General features: G+C 47.3%; 1 protein-coding gene across 1 annotated transcript in view; it reads right to left on the minus strand.

Moving 5' to 3' along the window:
- PARVA (parvin alpha) overlaps positions 1 to 17,800 on the minus strand; it is a 181,040-nt gene that overhangs the window by 21,447 nt on the left and 141,793 nt on the right. Inside the window, exons 8-13 of the mRNA XM_004279175.3 lie at positions 13,132 to 13,190; positions 11,495 to 11,514; positions 9,743 to 9,804; positions 8,925 to 8,993; positions 5,763 to 5,864; positions 4,980 to 5,052 (exon numbers count right to left, since the gene is read on the minus strand). Coding sequence (XP_004279223.2) covers positions 4,980 to 5,052; positions 5,763 to 5,864; positions 8,925 to 8,993; positions 9,743 to 9,804; positions 11,495 to 11,514; positions 13,132 to 13,190 — 385 coding nt within the window. The remainder of the gene's footprint in view (positions 1 to 4,979; positions 5,053 to 5,762; positions 5,865 to 8,924; positions 8,994 to 9,742; positions 9,805 to 11,494; positions 11,515 to 13,131; positions 13,191 to 17,800) is intronic.

The raw sequence follows: 17,800 nt of genomic DNA on the forward strand, positions 1-17,800 counted from the left end.
CTGGCTACAGGACACTCAGGGTCTACTTCTAAAGGCATTAGCATGGCTATAGTGGCCTTGCAGGGAGACAACCCTGTGAGGGACAGTAGCCTTGCTAGAGGTCCTCCTCTGGCAGTGACCAGGTGCTTAGAACAAGGTGATGCTAAATGACACTAAGGGATTGGCTTTTGTTGACCAGAGCTGATAGTTACTGAGGTCTGGAAAGAGTCATGAGACAGGGACCAACCAATGTCTTCACAATTGACCTCTCTCCTCCAGTCTTCCTGCCTTCTTCTCCAGCTTCATGAGTAAAGGCATTCCCACAAGATATTGTCCCTAACCCTTCCCTTTTCTCTACATGCTTTCCTGTTATACACCAAGAGAGAATGGAACAAGTGGAAGACTTGCAGTGATATAACCACAGCCCTGATCTTCTACCCGAACTCCAGTTCTGCTTGTGCCAATGCCTAGGTGTCAACCTCAAGGTTTCCAAAGCTGACACTCTTATCTCCCCTCCCAAGCTTGTTTTTTCCTCCTAGGTTCCCCAGTACTGCTGATGGTGCCCCACATCTAAATATCTGTTCTTCACACTGCCTTCCAAGTCATCTCTCTGGAATAGAGTTCTGATTATATCACTCACTTGCTCAAGAAACTTCCATGACTCCTACTGCCTACAGAATCAAGTCCAAACTTGCTGCCTTGGCATCAAGTCCCTCCAGGACTTGCTTCACTGTAATCAACTATTATTCAATTCATACTCTTAATATTCCAGCCAAATAGGTAACGGCTATATACTCATTATTAGGTGTCAGGTGCTGTGCATCAGACATCATCACATTTAATCATATAATGTGCATGTCCCTAGGATTTCCACTTTTATAGACAAGAAAACTATGACGAGTAAGTTGCCCAAGGCTGGTGGGGTAGGGCCTGGACCAAGGTCTGTCATGGCTTAGCCACATGCTTGGCTGTCTCATAAGCTAAGCCCTTCCCCATTTCCCAGGCAGGACATTTGCTCACATGGCCATCCTGTCTGGGATGCTTACTCCTCTATCCTAATGTCTAAATACAAAAGCCCTGGGGGAGAGGAGACAAGATGGAGGAATAGAAGGACATGAGTTCACCTCCTCTTCTGGAAACACCAAAATCACAACTAACTGCTGAATAACCACCAACAAAAAAATGTTGGAACGTACCAAAAAAGATACCCTACATCCAAAGACAAAGAAGAAGCCACAATGAGATGGTAAGAGGGGTGTAATCATGATAAAAACAAATCCCATACATGCTGGGTGGGTGACCCACAAACTGGAAAATATATAACAGAGGTTCTCCTACAGCAGTGAAGTTTCTGAGCCTCACATCAGGCTCCCCACCCTGGGGATCTGGCAATAGGAGGAGGAGCCCCCAGGGACTCTAGCTTTGAAGGCCAGCAGGGTTTGATCACAGGAATTCCACAGGACTGGGAGAAACAGAAACTCCACTCTTGGAGGGTGCACACAGGGTCTCAAGTGCACCAGGACCCAGGGTAAAAAGCAGTGACCACATTAAGAGACTGGGCCAGACTTACCTGCTAGTATTGGAGGGTCTCCTGCGGAGGCAGGGAATGGCTGTGGCTCACTGTGGGGACAAGGACACTAGTGGCGGCAGTTCTGGGGAGTACTCATTGGTGTGAGCCCTCTTGGAGGACACCATTTTCTCACCAAGAGCTGGCCCCACCCAACAGCCTCTAGGCTCCAGTGCTGGGACGACTCAGGCCAAACAACCAACAGGGTGGGAACACAGCCCCACCCATCAGCAGACAGGCTGCTTAAAGTCTTCCTGAGTAGACGGCTGCCCAATAAACACACCCCCTTACACGGCCCTCCCCACCAGAGGGACAAGACCCAGCTCCACCCACCAGTGGGCAGGTACCAGTCCTTCCCACCAGCTAGCCTGCAGAAGCCTCTTAGACAGCCTCATTCATCAGGGGGCAGGCAGCAGAAGCAAGAAATACAACCCTGCATCCTGCAGAACAGAAATCGCAATCACAGAAAGTTAGACAAAATGAGAGGGCAGGGGAATATGCCCAGATGAAGGGAAAAGATAAAACCCCAGAAGAATAACTAGTGAAGTAGAGATACACAATCTACCTGAAAAAGAATTCAGAGTAATGATAGTAAAGATGATCCAAGATCTTGGAAAAAGAATGGTGGCACAGATCGAGACAATATAAGAAGTGTTTAACAAAGACCTAGAAGAACTAAAGAACAAACCAGTTGAACAATACAGTAAATGAAGTAAAGAATACAGTAGAAGGAATCAATAGCAGAATAACTGAGGCAGAAGAACAGATAAGTGACCTGGAAGACAGAATGGTGGAAATCACTGCCATGGAACAGAATAAAGAAAAAAGAGTGAAAAGGAATGAGGACAGTCAAAGAGACCTCTGGGACAACATTAAATGCAGCAACATTCACATTATAGGGGTCTCAGAAGGAGAAGAGACAGAGAGAAAGGGCCTGAGAAAATATTTGAAGAGATAATAGCTGAAAAATTCCCTAACATGGGAGGGGAAACAGTAACCCAAGTCCAGGAAGCACACAGAGTCCCAGGCAGGATAAACCCAAGGAGGAACACACTGAGACACATAGTAATCAAACTGACAAAAATTAAAGACAAAGAAAAAATATTAAAAGCAATAAAGGAAAAGCAGCAAATAATGTACAAGGGAACTCCCATAAGGTTATCAGCTGATTTCTCAGCAGAAACTCTGCAGGCCAGAAGGGAGTGGCATGATGTATTTATCAGGCTCCCTAACTTCAGACTATTACTACAAAGCTACAGTCATCAAAACAGTGGGGTACTGACACAAAAACAGACATATAGATCAATGGAACAGGATAGAAAGCCCAGAAATAAACCCATGCACCTATGGTTAATTAATCTATGACAAAGGAGGCAAGACTATACAATGGAGAAAAGACAATCTCTTCAATAAATGATTCTGGGAAAACTGGACAGCTACATGTAAAAAAATGAAATTAGACCATTCCTTAACACCATACACAAAAATAAACTCAAAATAGACTAAAGATCTAAATTTAAGACTGGACATTATAAAACTCTTAGAGGAAAATATAGGCAGAATGCTCTTTGACATAAATCGCAGCAATATATTTTTTGATCTGTCTCCTAGAGTAATGGAAATAAAAACAAAAATAAACAAATGGGACCTAATTAAACTCAAAAGCTTTTGCACAGAAACAGAAACCATAAGCAAAACGAAAAGACAAAGAAAAGACAAAGAATGGGAGGAAACATTTGCAAATGATGTGACCGACAAGGGATTAATCTCTAAAATTTACAAATAGCTCATGAGGTTCAATATCAAAAAACAAACAAACAACACAATCAAAACATGGGCAGAAGACCTAAATAGACATTTCTACAAAGAAGACATACAGATGGCCAAGAGGCACATGAAAAGATGCTCAATATCGCTAATTATTAGAGAAATGCAAATCAAAACTACAATGAGATATCACCTCATACCAGTCAGAATGGCCGTCATCAAAAAGTCTACAAACAATAAATGCTGGAGAGGGTGTGGAGAAAAGGGAACCCTCCTACACTGTTGGTGGGAATGTAACTTGGTACAGACACTGTGGAGAACAGTGTTCCTTAAGAAACAGAGGTTCCTTAAGAAACTAAAAATAGTGCTACCATATGATCCAGCCATCCCACTCCTGGGCATATATCTAGAGAAAAACATGGTTCAAAAGGATACATGCACCCCAGTGTTCACTGCAGCACTGTTTACAATAGCCAAGACCTGGAAGCAACCTAAATGTCCATCGACAGATGAATGGATAAAGAAGATGTGGTACATATATACAATCGAATATTACTCAGCCATTAAAAAGAATGAAATAATGCCATTTGCAGCAACATGGATGGACCTGGAGACTATACTAAGTGAAGTAAGTCAGACAGAGAAAGACAAATATCATATGATATCGCTTATATGTGGAATCTAAAAAAAAATTATACAAATGAACTTATTTACAAAACAGAAACAGACCCACAGACTTAGAGAATGAACTTACGGTTACCAGGGGGAAGGGTGGAGGGAAGGGATAGATTGGGAGATTGGGATTGACATGTACACACTGCTATATTTAAAATAGATACCAAACAAGGACCTACTGTATAGCATAGGGAACTCTGCTCAATATTCTGTAATAACCTAAATGGGAAAAGAATTTGAAAAAGAATAGATACATGTATACGTATAACAGAATCACTTTGCTGTACACCTGAAACTAACACAACATTGTTAATCAACTAGACTTCAATATAAAAGAAAAAAGAAAAATAAATACAAAAGCCCTACCTGGTCCTTCCAGTTTAAACCAAGTCTTACCACCTTCCCCTACAAATGCACACATTGCTTCAAGCGCAAGCATGGGAGGGCTGCTGGAGCATTTTGCTCCTTTTGTATTTTTTCAGCCTTAACATTTGCAACCTAAACCTGACAAATCAAACCTTGTCCTTGGGCAGAGTTGGAGCAAGCAAAGGGCAGAAAAGGGAATTATTCTCCGAGTACAGCTGCCTGTGATGACCCCTGTATCTTCCCCCTGCCTACCTGGGAGATAGTTCTTGGGCAGGTCAGCACCCTGTCCAGGCACAGAAGAACCTGGAAACCAGGCCAGGCCAGTTCTTGCAGCAGCACCTCCAGTCTGTGACACGTCTGCATGGGCCCTTATCCCTATGACCCCATGTGTGGGATTTCAGGTTCTGCTTTTTTTCCCCGAGGCTGTGCGATCTGCAGCTAGCAAAGGATGCCCAGGACTAAGCAGCTGCACCCTGTCCCACCTTCCCCTGCAAATGGCAAAGAAGGCTTCAGAAAAGACAGTCTTCCCTCTGGTATCAGACATGAGCCTTGCTCTGTGCCCTGAAAACCTGTGTGCAGGGGAGGGTCTTGCCTATTGTCACCAACCCAGGCAAGAGCAAAGTACCTTCTGGCCGTGGTTTTGGCTTTTCCAATCCTCCGTCTTGCATGAGCTCAAAGGCAAAGGAGACGTTCAAGACCTGGAGAGAGAAAGGCAGCGCATGAGGTGCTGCGCACTCATTCCTGGACCCTTGGGGCTCCCTGTGACCTGCCCCTGGAAAGTGAAGGAACCAGCACTGTAGCCAGTGGGGCAGGGGCTGAGCTAAAATGAGGCTGCCAAACTGGGCTGGCCATGAGGAGTGTGAGGCAGGCCCAGCCTGCTGTTGGTGAAGCACTCCCAGAGGAGTTAAGAATCCTCTCCCTGTCTTACTGTGTTCTTGTGTCACTGCCAGGACTGTAAACTCAGGGACATAAGTGCCCACAGTTGAAAGGATCAGACAGCAAGACATGCTCAAGAGGCAGAGAAGGGTTTCTGCTTGGGACCAAATGCCCCTTGTCTAGGAGGTGGGCTGGGGCAGCCTGTGAGAGGCATCAGAAATCGGCTAAGTGCCGGCCTCAGGTCTGACCAGCCTTGCAGCCACCTGTCACCTCTGGGGAGAGATGAGGCTGGGCTGTGGCCCCAGGCAGGAGCATACGGCTAGGGGACCAAGGTGCAGGAGAGGGAAAGCTGTTCAGGATGCTCAGTGGCCTGTAGGTAGCTGCGTCCCAGCTCAGCTGTACATCACAGTGAGCCCCCCATCCAACCACTGAAGACTCCGGGCAGAGGGGAAGCCGCCGCCTTTTCCCTAGATGGCCTCAGCAGAGGTCGGGCATGTGGGCTCGGGCCTCCCGTGATGTCACCTCCCCTAACCTTCTGTTCAAAGCTGTCCGGGGTCAGGAAGAAGCTGTGCAGGGGCACGAAGTAGCCCTCCAGGAGCCCCATGAGCAGCACCAGGTACACCCCATCTGCAAACTGGAGGGAGAGAGACAGGTGAAGGCACTGGGCCCCTGAGCGCCCCAGCCCAGGCCCTTCCAGGGGCACATCAGCTTCTGTGTTGACCCCCGCAAAGGCTATATCCCCAGGCAGGCTGCTGGCAGTGGGTGAGGGGCAGTAACCCAAGGCAGGAAGGTCTGCTCTGCAGAAGGCCTGCCCCATGTCTGGCTGGTCCAGCACGAAGCCACAAGCCCATGGTCCTGATCTCAATTGGTCCAGTATTTACTGAGTACCGACTATGTACCAAGCCCTGATCTGGCACAGGGACCACAGAGGTGGGTCAGGTGTGGCCCCTGCCCTGGAGGAACTCATGGTACAGTGGCGAGACTGTTGTGGAGGAAATGCAGCCGCTGCTCTGATGGAGGGAAGCATGCTGGCCTGCATGAGACTGACGAAGGTCACTCATCCCACTGAAGGCAACAGGGAAGGCGTCTGGAGCAGGCGCTGCCTGGGTGGAGACATGAGGGATGAGCTGGAGTTAGCTAGGGAGGGCAGAGGGAGGAGGGAAAGGGGATGTCCAAGGCCAACGGCATGAGGCTACTAGGGCTACTTCTGCTTTATGAACAGGGAAAGATCTAGTGTCATACCGGCCTGGGCATTCTCCCCTCTCACCCTCGCCTTATTACTGCTTGAGAGGCAGCATAGTATAGCTGTTAGGAACGTGTGCTCTGGAGCTGGCCTCTAGCTCTACCACTTATTAACTGAGTGACTTGAGCAAGTTACAGAGCTTCTCTGTGCCTCATTTTTCTCACCTGTAAAATGGGGACAATAAAAATATAGTATCTAATTCATAGGGTTATCATGCGGCCTAAACCAGTAAATATGTGTAAGGTGCCTAGAACACTGCTTGGTGTGTAGGCAACACTTAACACATACTAACTACTGCTATTTCTATCCAGGAAAACAACAAAGCAGTCAGACACGATGTACTGGCTCTTGCTGATAAAGCACAACCGTGTGCTCAGGGCCATGGCAAGAGGCTTAGAGCTGGTCCCGGCGCCTGTGAGATGAGGGAAATTTGAAAGGAGTAGGTGTTCTGGGTATGGAGAATGGCCTGAGCAAAGTTACAGAGGTCAGGTGCATATCTGCTATTCTAGAACCTTGCAAAGGAGGCAGGGCCATCAAATATTGGTATAAACAACAGTTACTAGAGTTCACAAGAGGTCAAAGTTCTTGGAATCATCTTAGGAAACTTTAAAAATCCTAGACGGAATTAGTACTCTGTCTGGGCTGGGGCCCGTGTCTGAGCTCTGCTGGGTGACTGATTGGTGGGCCTGTGACTCAACCTTGGTTATGGGCAAACAACCTGGAGTATGAACTTGACCTAGAAGTAGCTTCCTCCCTGTTTCCATCCATCTGGCTGGTAGGGCCTGAGCATGACTTATCCCAGGCCACCCCAGGGTGGACAATGGGAAATAGACCCCAGCAACCGTGTCAAAATCACGGCCCGCCCATGGAACTAGTTAACTAGGCCTAATTCTGGCTGTGGCTGGAATGGGTTGAGAATGAAAGAAACTAATCTGTCAACTCAGGGGAGCACCCTGGGTTAGGGTCAGGGTTAGTCACAGCTGTGAGTACCACTGACCTAGACTGCTGCCACCCCTGACTGCTGGTTCCAATGACTTGGTGGTAAAACTCGCAGATAGACACCAGATATGCTCGGCAGAGACCCCTTCCCTGCCCATGGGGAAGGGAGAGCTCATTCCAGCCCTCTCCAGGAATCATTGCTTCTGCAGCACGTTCCCTATCTCCTGAAGAGCATATGAAGCTGCCTCCAGAGGCCAGACACACCCAGGCAGATCTCAGTCACAGACCCGGGCATTGCCTTTAAAAATAACAGGAGATGCCCCTGTGTTCAAAAGAAAACCACACTTCAGAAGTTCATTGCGAATGAAAAGAGGTTGGGAAACAGGATACATTACACGGTATAAAGATTATACCTAATAAAGATTAGTTATTAACTATAAAGCGGGGGGTAGGGGGGAGGAGCTTTACAGTAGGGAAATCTGGGGGATGCCCACTTAGCCAAGTGGTCAAAGTTACCACCACCAGGAACAGAACTGATGGAGAAAAGTGCCTGAGAAGGGACTTCCCTGGTAGCGCAGTGGTTAAGAATCCGCCTGCCAATGCAAGGGACACGGGTTCGATCCCTGGTCCGGGAAGATGCCACATGCCGTGGAGCAACTAAGCCCGTGTGCCACAACTACTGAGCCTGAGCTCTAGAGCCCACGAGCCACAACTACTGAAGCCCACGCGCCTAGAGCCTGTGCTCCGTAACAAGAGAAGCCACCGCAGTGAGAAGCCCGTGCACCGCAAGGAAGACCCAACGCAGCCAAAAATATATATATATTTAAAAAAAAAAATGGCCTGAGAAGAACACAGCATTGCCTCCATGTTACTGTTCCTGAACATGCATAACCTGGTTCTAATCATGAGGGAGAAAAACAGAGGCATTCTATGAACTAAATGGCCCACACTCTTCAAAATTGTCGATGTTATGCAAAGAGAGGCTGAGGATTTGTTCTCTATTAAAAAGAAACTAAAGAGACGTGACAACTAAATGCATCAGGTGAGAATATGAGGACAACTGTATTTCTCTGAACCATGTGACACGGTCAAGAGTAGTCACATATCAGTGATTTCATATGGTTCAACCTAAATAGATTAACATATTGTACTGATGTTAAAACTGCCTGAATTTGATTACTATATTGTGATTCTGAGGTATTTAGGGGTGGCGAGAGAGAAAAAAAACCAAATATGGCCAAATGTTAACAATTGGTATATGTGCGTGAAGAGTACATGGGGATTCATGATAATATTCTTGCAACTTTTCAAAATAAAATACTGGAAAGAATTCAGAGAAATTCCATGCAGTTCACCCCTCTGAGTGAAGAGAGAGAGAATCCCCTCTCCCTTGCCCGGAAAAGCTCCAGGATCAGGGTGGAAAGCCCTCCTGGCAATGTGGCTGGGGCACTGGGAACAGTGGCTGTCCAGCAGGGCCTTGTCCCCCACCCTGCACACGGGGCCGTCACCCACCTGGGTTTCCAGTTCTGTGACCTCCAGGTTCAATTTATTCAGGTGCTTGTTCACGAAAGTAATGAGCGTCTAGAAGAAGAGCACAAGCCAGACATTGAGATGAAGACTCTCACCCTGGAGGCTGCCCCTGTGACTCAACCATGATGACACAGGACGAGACCCAGCCAAGATCTTGGGCCCGGGATCCCTGTGCCGAGCGCAGTGAGGCTGAGCAGCCTATAAGGCTCTTGTGAAACTCCTTGAGTCCACAGGGAAGGATGGCCCCCAGGACTGGCAGTCCCATGCACTGTGCGATTCCAATAGCCAGGTCCAGAACTGTGCAAGGAGCAGGGAGTGCTAAGAGGGCAGAGTGACAGGTGGAGTGTCCTAGCCGGGCTCAGGGGGCCAGAGGAGAAATGACCGCCTTGGGTCCCTCCTTCCAGTCCCCCTAGGTGCAGGTACCAGTGCCAGGGAGACAGAGGGAGGTCTGTGTGAGGAGCAGGGATGGCGGGGTTCAGTGTGGGTGTGGAGACACAGGACCGTAGCCTCAGAAACCCCCAAGAGATGCTGTCATCCCAATGGGAGAAGAAAGGGACTGGATAAGGCATCCAGTGAAAACAAGACAGGTAAAACGGACATCAAGCAGGAAAGCTCTGTGTTTGTGGTGGTCTGGTGATGACACCAGTTTCGGGAAGCTTGCAAACTGCAGGGGGTGGGTTTTCCTACATCTCACTCCCCTCCCTCCCTCCCTCTCCCCCTCCCTCCCTCTCCCGCTCCCTCCCTCTCCCCCTCCCTCCCTCTCCCCCTCCCTCCCTCCCTCTCAGGCACCTCTTTCCCACCTTTTTCACCACGTTCAGCTTGTCTGGTGCGTGGTCAAACAAGGTGTCAAAGGCATCACGTTCTGAAAAAAGAGGAAAATGTAAAGTAGGGCCCAGAGCTGATGCCAACCCAGGTCCCAGCCACGCGCCTCTACAGGCCACATGGTCAGCTCCAGGTGGGAATTCTTTGGGGTATGAGACTGTGCTGGGAAACTGGTTTGGGCAGGGATTTGGGGTTGATTCTTATCTTAGGGGCCTTTTTCTCTGTGTAGATGTAGGTGTGTGTGTATCCACCCTCGACATCAGCCCTCTTTGAGCTGGGGTTCAGGAGCTCTGGCAGGCAGTCTGACTTGGAGCCAGTCATTTCTCTTTACTATTTGTATTCTTTGATATCATGATTTAGTCATGATTCTAAAGTGTTTCTGAAGCTTTTTGGAAGCAGAATGTCATCCAAATATCAAATCACTCCCTAATTTTCAAAACCAACTTGCCCAAGACATACTTCCTGGCAGAGGGCAGATAAGCGGATTGGGAGCTACAGAGCCCTAGAAGGGGAGCTCCCCCTCTTGAGGGATCAGGTCACTTCAATCCTTTTAGCTTCACTTTCCTCTTCCATAAAATGCCCACTGGGTACTTCCCTGGCAGGCCAGTGGTTAACACCCTGCGCTTCCATTGCGGAGGGCACAGGTTCGATTCCTGGTCAGGGAACTAGCATCCCGCATGCCAAAACGCAGCCAAAAATAATAATAGAAAAAAGGCCCACTGAGCATGAACCTCCCCTAGGTGGGTTATGAGGATGAAAGACAAGAAAGTACATTCTCTGTAAACTCTGAAGTATCTGCTGATCTGAGTTATTATTAGAATGATTGGAATATTTCAATATATTATCCACAGTAAATACAGAATCATAGAAAATAGCGAAGCCATTCTCCCTGCAGGGATTTTCCTTGCTATAGCCCCCCTGGTCCTCTGATCTGAGAGGTGAAATAGTGGAGGGATCTGTGACTGGGAATGAGAAATCTCCAAGAGGAACCGGGGCTGGGAGGGTTCGTGGTCCTGGGCTGCCTTTCCTACTCTTTTTTTTTTTTTTTTTTTTTTTTTGTGGTACGCGGGCCTCTCACTGCTGTGGCCTCTCCCGCTGCGGAGCGCAGGCTCTGGACGCACAGGCTCAGCGGCCATGGCTCACGGGCCCAGCCGCTCTGCGGCATGAGGGATCTTCCCGGACCGGGGCACAAACCCGCGTCCCCTGCATCGGCAGGTGGACTCTCAACCACTGCGCCACCAGCCTCTCCTACTCTTGATGAGTAAATCTGAGATGGCCAGAATGGTGATTGTGATCTTGGACATTCACAGACCTTATAAACACACCCAAAGTTCTGGGAAACCAGAGAGGTAGGAGGTGTGATGAGGAAAAAGGCACCTTCTACAAGGGCTGGACAGAGTGGGGAGAGGGTACAGTCCCCAGCGCATACGTACACCTCTTGCTTTACTTCCACAATATGCTTAGAGCAAGACTTCCCTGCAAATGCCCAGGACCCATCCAGAAGCCCAGCAGGGTCAGTGGTCTTGTTACTTGCAAGAGGACTGCAGCTGTGGTTACTTTTCCTCTTCCCTCCAGTGCGCTGACCCTCCCTACCGACTGGCCCCGTCACCAGGTTGGCACAGACACACATGCAGGAATCAAGCTGAGTGCCTCTTCTTCCCAGCTGCTACAGAATTAACTAGACCCCATTGGCAGTCAGCAGTGACAGAGGACACTCTTATGCAACTCACCATGCCTTCCAGAAAGAGCCCTGCGGGAAAAGGAGAAAGAAAGCAGCGTGACTTTTCTCTCCGCACCCTTGGTGGCAGATCCCCAAAGCTTCCTTCCTTGGCATTTTATTCTGCACTAAGTCTCCAGCTATGGGTGGTCTTTACCACATTACCACCTATTTTCCCCTCTGCTTTATAGATTTACTGGTGTTTGCATAAAGCCTGGTATAAGTGATGCATAAAGGACTATTTCTTGCCTTAAATAAACTCACATTATTGCTTACAGTTGAGAAAGAATATTGGACTCAGAGATTCAGGATTCCCAACCATGTTTTAGGAGCAGAGCTCAGGTACCATCCCAATGTGGCATTTCACTGCCCAAGTTGCTGAGGGCATCGGCTTGGGGAGGTCAGATTGGGCTCTCTCCTGTCCATCCTGTGATACCCACCCAAGCTGCACCTGCCATTGACCTAGAATAGGTTTTCTCAAACAGGGCAGGAGCTGGAACCATACTCATACAGTGAAGCAGCAAAGTATTAGGAGCACAAGCATTAGGGTCAGACTACTTAGTTTTAAATCTTACAAAGCCATTTGCTTGCTGTGTGACTTTGGGCAAGCTACCGAACCTCTCTGGGTTTCAGGTCACTTATCCTTAAAATGAGGATAAAATGGTAAACAACTCAATCAGATGTTGTGAGCATTAAATGATTTAATATATAGAAAGATTTTAGCATAATTTCTACTATATACTAAATGCTCAATACATTTTTTTCTCAATACGTTTTTGGTTCTTATTATGTTGGTTTATTCCAACTATACATCTGTCACCTATTAAACAATGACTTGTGGGTAGTGTACTGGGAAGAATGATGAGCGTGGAGTTCAAGCCAGGTAGACCAAGGACAGTTTCCTCCTCCACCTTTGGGGTGTGGGGTTTTAGAAGGTGTAATCATTGCTTCATGTGCCCCTGCTCTTTCCACTTGCTCTTCTTGTTCAAAGGAATATAGAGGAGAGTTAGGGGAGCAGGAGATGATACGAACAAATTTTGCCCGGTTTTGCGTGCGGCCAGGGCTCAAGCCTGCCCAGGGATCTCAGACCCATGCACACCGACCGCCCTGCTCTTTCTGCTTGAGAACAAAACTTCTCTTTCCCATGACAAAACTCTTACATGTTCTGATATTCCAATTTCTTAATGTAAATGAAAAAAAACAAACCAAAAAAGAAACCCCAAACAATCCACCACCCTAAGGTAGAGAGGGGCTTTCTGGGTCATGGCATGTGACCATATAAATCAGATTCAGAAAAGGAAGAAAAATGTCCTTTTGAAGGTTAACAATTTAAATTCAACCCCATGTTTATGGCATGATGATTTCATGCTGGTTGGCTTTTTCGGGCACACTCTTTCCTGGAGTGCCACAAAATTAGAATTTTTCAATCACGGTTAATTCCCTCTCCCCACTTCCCCACCCAAGTTTGTACCTTAAGCATTGAGAGGCATGTTTTGAATGCACGGAAAAGGCTAAACTATAATCATTGGCTGAAGTCTAATCCCTCTTGCAATCCCAATAAATGAAAACTAAATATCAGCAAATGGATGAATTTCGGAGAAACATCTGTGTTCCATTACAGAATCGCTGGCAACAATGCTGTTGACATACTCTGTGTTACCAGTTATTTCCTCTTGGATTTGCCGAGACTGGAGGATTCCTTCTCGTTTCTGAAAACGGTGGTGGGGAGAGGGTTGGGAGGAAGAGAGAGAAATATGCATTAGAAAAATACAAAAAACTGATTAGCATTCCTGATACTTAGAAAGTTACTGGCGTTTAAGAAATGAATCCAGAGACGAGATACTGCTAGAAGTGAAATGAGGCTCCTGCTTTCCTGGGACTGGACTGTACCATTCATACTTAAGTGCAATTAGTGTTTATTCCAAACAAGTCGGCTGTTTCTTGGATGGTGAATCTTTTCTTTCTTTATTGGAAGACATTCTGCTGGAAGCACACTGTTTGCCTCCTGGAGAAATCCACAGTAAACCAAATGGAAATGAGGGCCAGGGTGTGTCTGCCCTCCAGCTGGGGCCACGGAGGGAAGCGGAGAAACACATTTAACTGGGGCGGCTGGGGTGGAAGAACTGAGGTCAACTTGGAGAATTCAGAGGGAGAGTTTTCAAAAAACGTTTAACTAGAGGAGCTTTTAAGTAAGTAGAACAGTCCTTGGGTGACTAGCTTACTCTCTGAGAAAAGCGTAGGCACTTTGGAGGTCCATCCACCCACCCATCCACCCACACAAAGTGCCATCCATCCACCCACCCACCCATCCATCCATCCACCCACCCATCTGCCCATGCATGCAACCATCATCTGTCTACCCCTTCCCATCAATTCATTCTCTTTCTTCTCTGTTTCATTAATCAGTGCCTTCTCTGTACAAGCCACTGTGTTGGACTTAGCAAACACTGTGGAACATATGACATAGTTTTGGACCTTAAGGAACTTAGAGTAAAATGGCGTAGATGAACAGGTATGCAAGAACAGTTTTCCCCAGACAGTCCTCCTGGTCCCAGCTCAATGATTAGAGTAGGATCCCCTTTCCCTCTCAAATGTGTCATGGATAATTAATTACATGGTGGCCCCTTGCAGAGAGGAAGTGCTGAGGGCAGGACAGGAACAAGTACTTTCAGCTGAGAGGGTCAGGGAAACCTTCCAGGGGGAGGGGTTCTTGAGCTGGAACTTAACGGACAGCTAGGATTTGGCTGGACACAGAGGAGAGACCTCTTCAGTGGGAGGAATGGCCGGAGCAAAAAGGCAGAATAGGAGAGCACAGGCGTGTTCAGGAGGCCGTTTGGAGGGACAGTGGCTGCCCTTGGTCAGTTGAGTGCTGGTTTGGAGTTTAAACCTCACTGTGTGGGCGTGGGAACCGATGAAGGAGTGCTGGCGTTCAGGAAGACCTTCTGATGGGGGTGAGGAGGGAGATGCATTTATCACGTTCCTACACAATCAGTTACCAGACGCTTGGAAGGCAGTCTGGGCAGGGCAAGAGGCTGTCAGAGCAAATCCATCTTCCACAAAGACTGAGATGTGTCAAGAGGGATCCTCCAAGCATTAGTGTTTCAGCTGAAATCTGCCTTCTCGACCCTCCTGCCCGAACTTCCACAACCTTTTCTTCACATTCCCAATAGCCACAGAAACTAGCGTCCTTGCAAAATACTTTTACAGAAGGAAAGGTAGAGCTGGATAAAGGCCATGAGTGTATCTGGATTAGATTAAGAAGAACGAACTATCAAAGCAAAAAAGGAAGAAAAACATTAAAATACCATTGAAAAAAGATCTAGTGTGGATAAACCAGGACGTTTTCCAAATTCAGCTTCAACATATGTAAAATTTTCACACAGGGCTAATGGAATCTGTGTCCTTGTCTTGCGAGGCTGTTCACAGACATCAAACCTCATCTTCAACTACATGCAGAATTAAATGCTGGTACACAGAATGGAAAAGAAATCTGGGTTCAATGACAGCTCACACAGCGTCCTGATTCATTTCGATCCACTGTTCCCTAAAGAACTCTCTCTGTAGTTCAGTCAGTGTCTTACAGCCAATTCTGAGTCTTGCTTCCGTGCCTGTTTAACCTGATAATGCAAAACACCCCATAAACCCTGACATACCTTGATGCCATTTTATGTAATGCCTCCTCCTTTCTCCCTCACACTAACAAAACTGCCTGCAGTAGAAATTAAACCAGCAACAGCCTTCTGATGGCCTATAATTGAGCTCAAAATAAGGCATGAGACATGGGCTTCCAGTGACCACTGTTTCCCCCCCAACCCTCGCAAATCCTGAATCATAGTTTTAAAAAATATAATGAAATGGATTCACACTTTATTGATTGTTAAAAAATGACACAATAGAGATGGCCTGGATTCACTAGGAAGATGCACGTACCAGGATGCTCTGGGCTGGCCCATATTCATAAAAAGCTTAGCACCACGCCTGACATGGTTGACAGCCCAATAAGTGAAGCCAATTAGTCTCTTTCAGTCAGCTGCACTTAGTGTCGGAACCACACGCGTTTGCATTGACGAGGGGCTTCTGATAGCCCTCTCTGCTGCTTATGTACAGTCCTGTCTCCGGGCAGGCAGGGCCGAGGTGTGGTCTTTCTATTATACCCCCTTGACGTTTAGCAAGTTAAGTACCCAGAAGGTGCTGGAAGAAATACTTTTTCATTAGGGCACTGGCTGAGCAGCACCCCCATGTCCTCCTCCCCTCCCCCATTCACTTCTGATCCCTGAAAGCTCAGCCCTTCTGTCTTGGAAGCTGGCCTGGCCTCACCTCACCTCTCAGGCAAAGCCTACCTGTCCTCCAGGCTCTTCCTCACCAAGGGATGGCACAGTTGCCAGACAGAACCCTGGATAACCTTGGATAGCCAGGGAGCTGCTCATAAGGGACGTTCTCCCTTGTAGCATGTTTATTTGGAAAAGAACAGAAGCCAACAAAATGACGACCTTTTGCTCACGGGCATAAAGTTGGAAAATAAAATTGAATTTGAGTATCTAATGGGGTTAGGAGCAGAATGAGATAGTCACAGGGAGAGAGCATCCCCTCATTGTGGAAATCACACAGCCATGTGTGAATGGAAATTCCATCCAACAATCTGGAAAAAATGACTTGAGATACCAGCTGTGCTTCTCTGGGCAGGTGAAAATCGGCAGTGCCCTCAACACAGGCACGGCCTGTCAGGGTCTCTCTCAAATACACACACGTACACATGCACAGATACTTGCCTCTTCTCAGTAACTGTGCATTGTTTGTTTAACCAAAAAATGATTCTTGGGCTTCCCTGGTGGCGCAGTGGTTAAGAATCCGCCTGCCAGTGCAGGGGACATGGGTTTGAGCCCTGGTCCGGGAAGATCCCACATGCCACGGAGCAAATAAGCCTGTGCACCACAACTACTGAGCCTGCGCTCTAGAGCCCGTGCTCTGCAGAAAGAGAAGCCACTGCAATGAGAAGCCCATGCACTGCAATGAAGAGTAGCCCCCGCTCACCACAACTAGAGAAAGCCCACGTGCAGCAATGAAGACCCAGTGCAGCCATAAATAAATAAATAAATAAATAAACAAGGCAGCCCAAACAATCGACAACTCTACCAACATTTAAAATCCACAGGCTTATGACCCCATGATCCCACTTATGGGGCTCCATACTGTAGACACTGGAGCACGAGGCTGCATTATTTAAAAAAAAAAAAAAAAGATTCTCGCTGGCTGGCAGGACACACACACACACAGGGATACAGCCTCCCGATCCTACTACACAGACCTGCACTGCTGGTGGGAATGTGAATTGGTACAGCCACTATGGAGAACAGTATGGAGGTTCCTTAAAAAACTACAAATAAAATACCATATGACCCAGCAATCCCACTACTGGGCATATACCCTGAGAAAACCATAATTCAAAAAGAGTCATGTACCAAAATGTTCATTGCAGCTCTATTTACAATAGCCCGGAGATGGAAACAACCTAAGTGCCCACCATCAGATGAATGGATAAAGAAGATGTGGCACATATATACAATGGAATATTACTCAGCCATAAAAAGAAACGAAATTGAGCTATTTGTAATGAGGTGGATAGACCTAGAGTCTGTCATACAGAGTGAAGTAAGTCAGAAGGAGAAAGACAAATACCGTATGCTAACACATATATATGGAATGTAAGAAAAAAAATGTCATGAAGAACCTAGGGGTAAGGCAGGAATAAAGACACAGACCTACTGGAGAACGGACTTGAGGATGGGGAGGGGGAAGGGTGAGCTGTGACAAAGCGAGAGAGAGGCATGGACATATATACACTACCAAACGTAAGGTAGATAGCTAGTGGGAAGCAGCCGCATAGCACAGGGATATCGGCTCGGTGCTTTGTGACCGCCTGGAGGGGTGGGATAGGGAGGGTGGGAGGGAGGGAGACGCAAGAGGGAAGAGATATGGGAACATATGTATATGTATAACTGATTCACTTTGTTATAAAGCAGAAACTAACACACCATTGTAAAACAATTATACCCCAATAAAGATGTTAAAAAAAAAAAAGACCTCACAAATACATACAACACACTCTCAGATATACATTACACAGGCACCCTCCCGAGGAAAGCATGTAAACCCCAGGCCCACGTCCCACACAAGCCTGTCCCAGACAGAAGCACACACTCTTCCACCCTTTGCACACATATCAGGGATAAGCCCACATGCATCAGAAAGCTCACTCACATGCCTCCCAGCATATGGCACACCCAGACACACTCAGCATTCATTCAGCGTTCCTTCTAGC

The sequence above is a fragment of the Orcinus orca genome, chromosome 8 (assembly GCF_937001465.1).
Source record: "Orcinus orca chromosome 8, mOrcOrc1.1, whole genome shotgun sequence".
Classification (NCBI taxonomy): Eukaryota; Metazoa; Chordata; class Mammalia; order Artiodactyla; family Delphinidae; genus Orcinus; species Orcinus orca.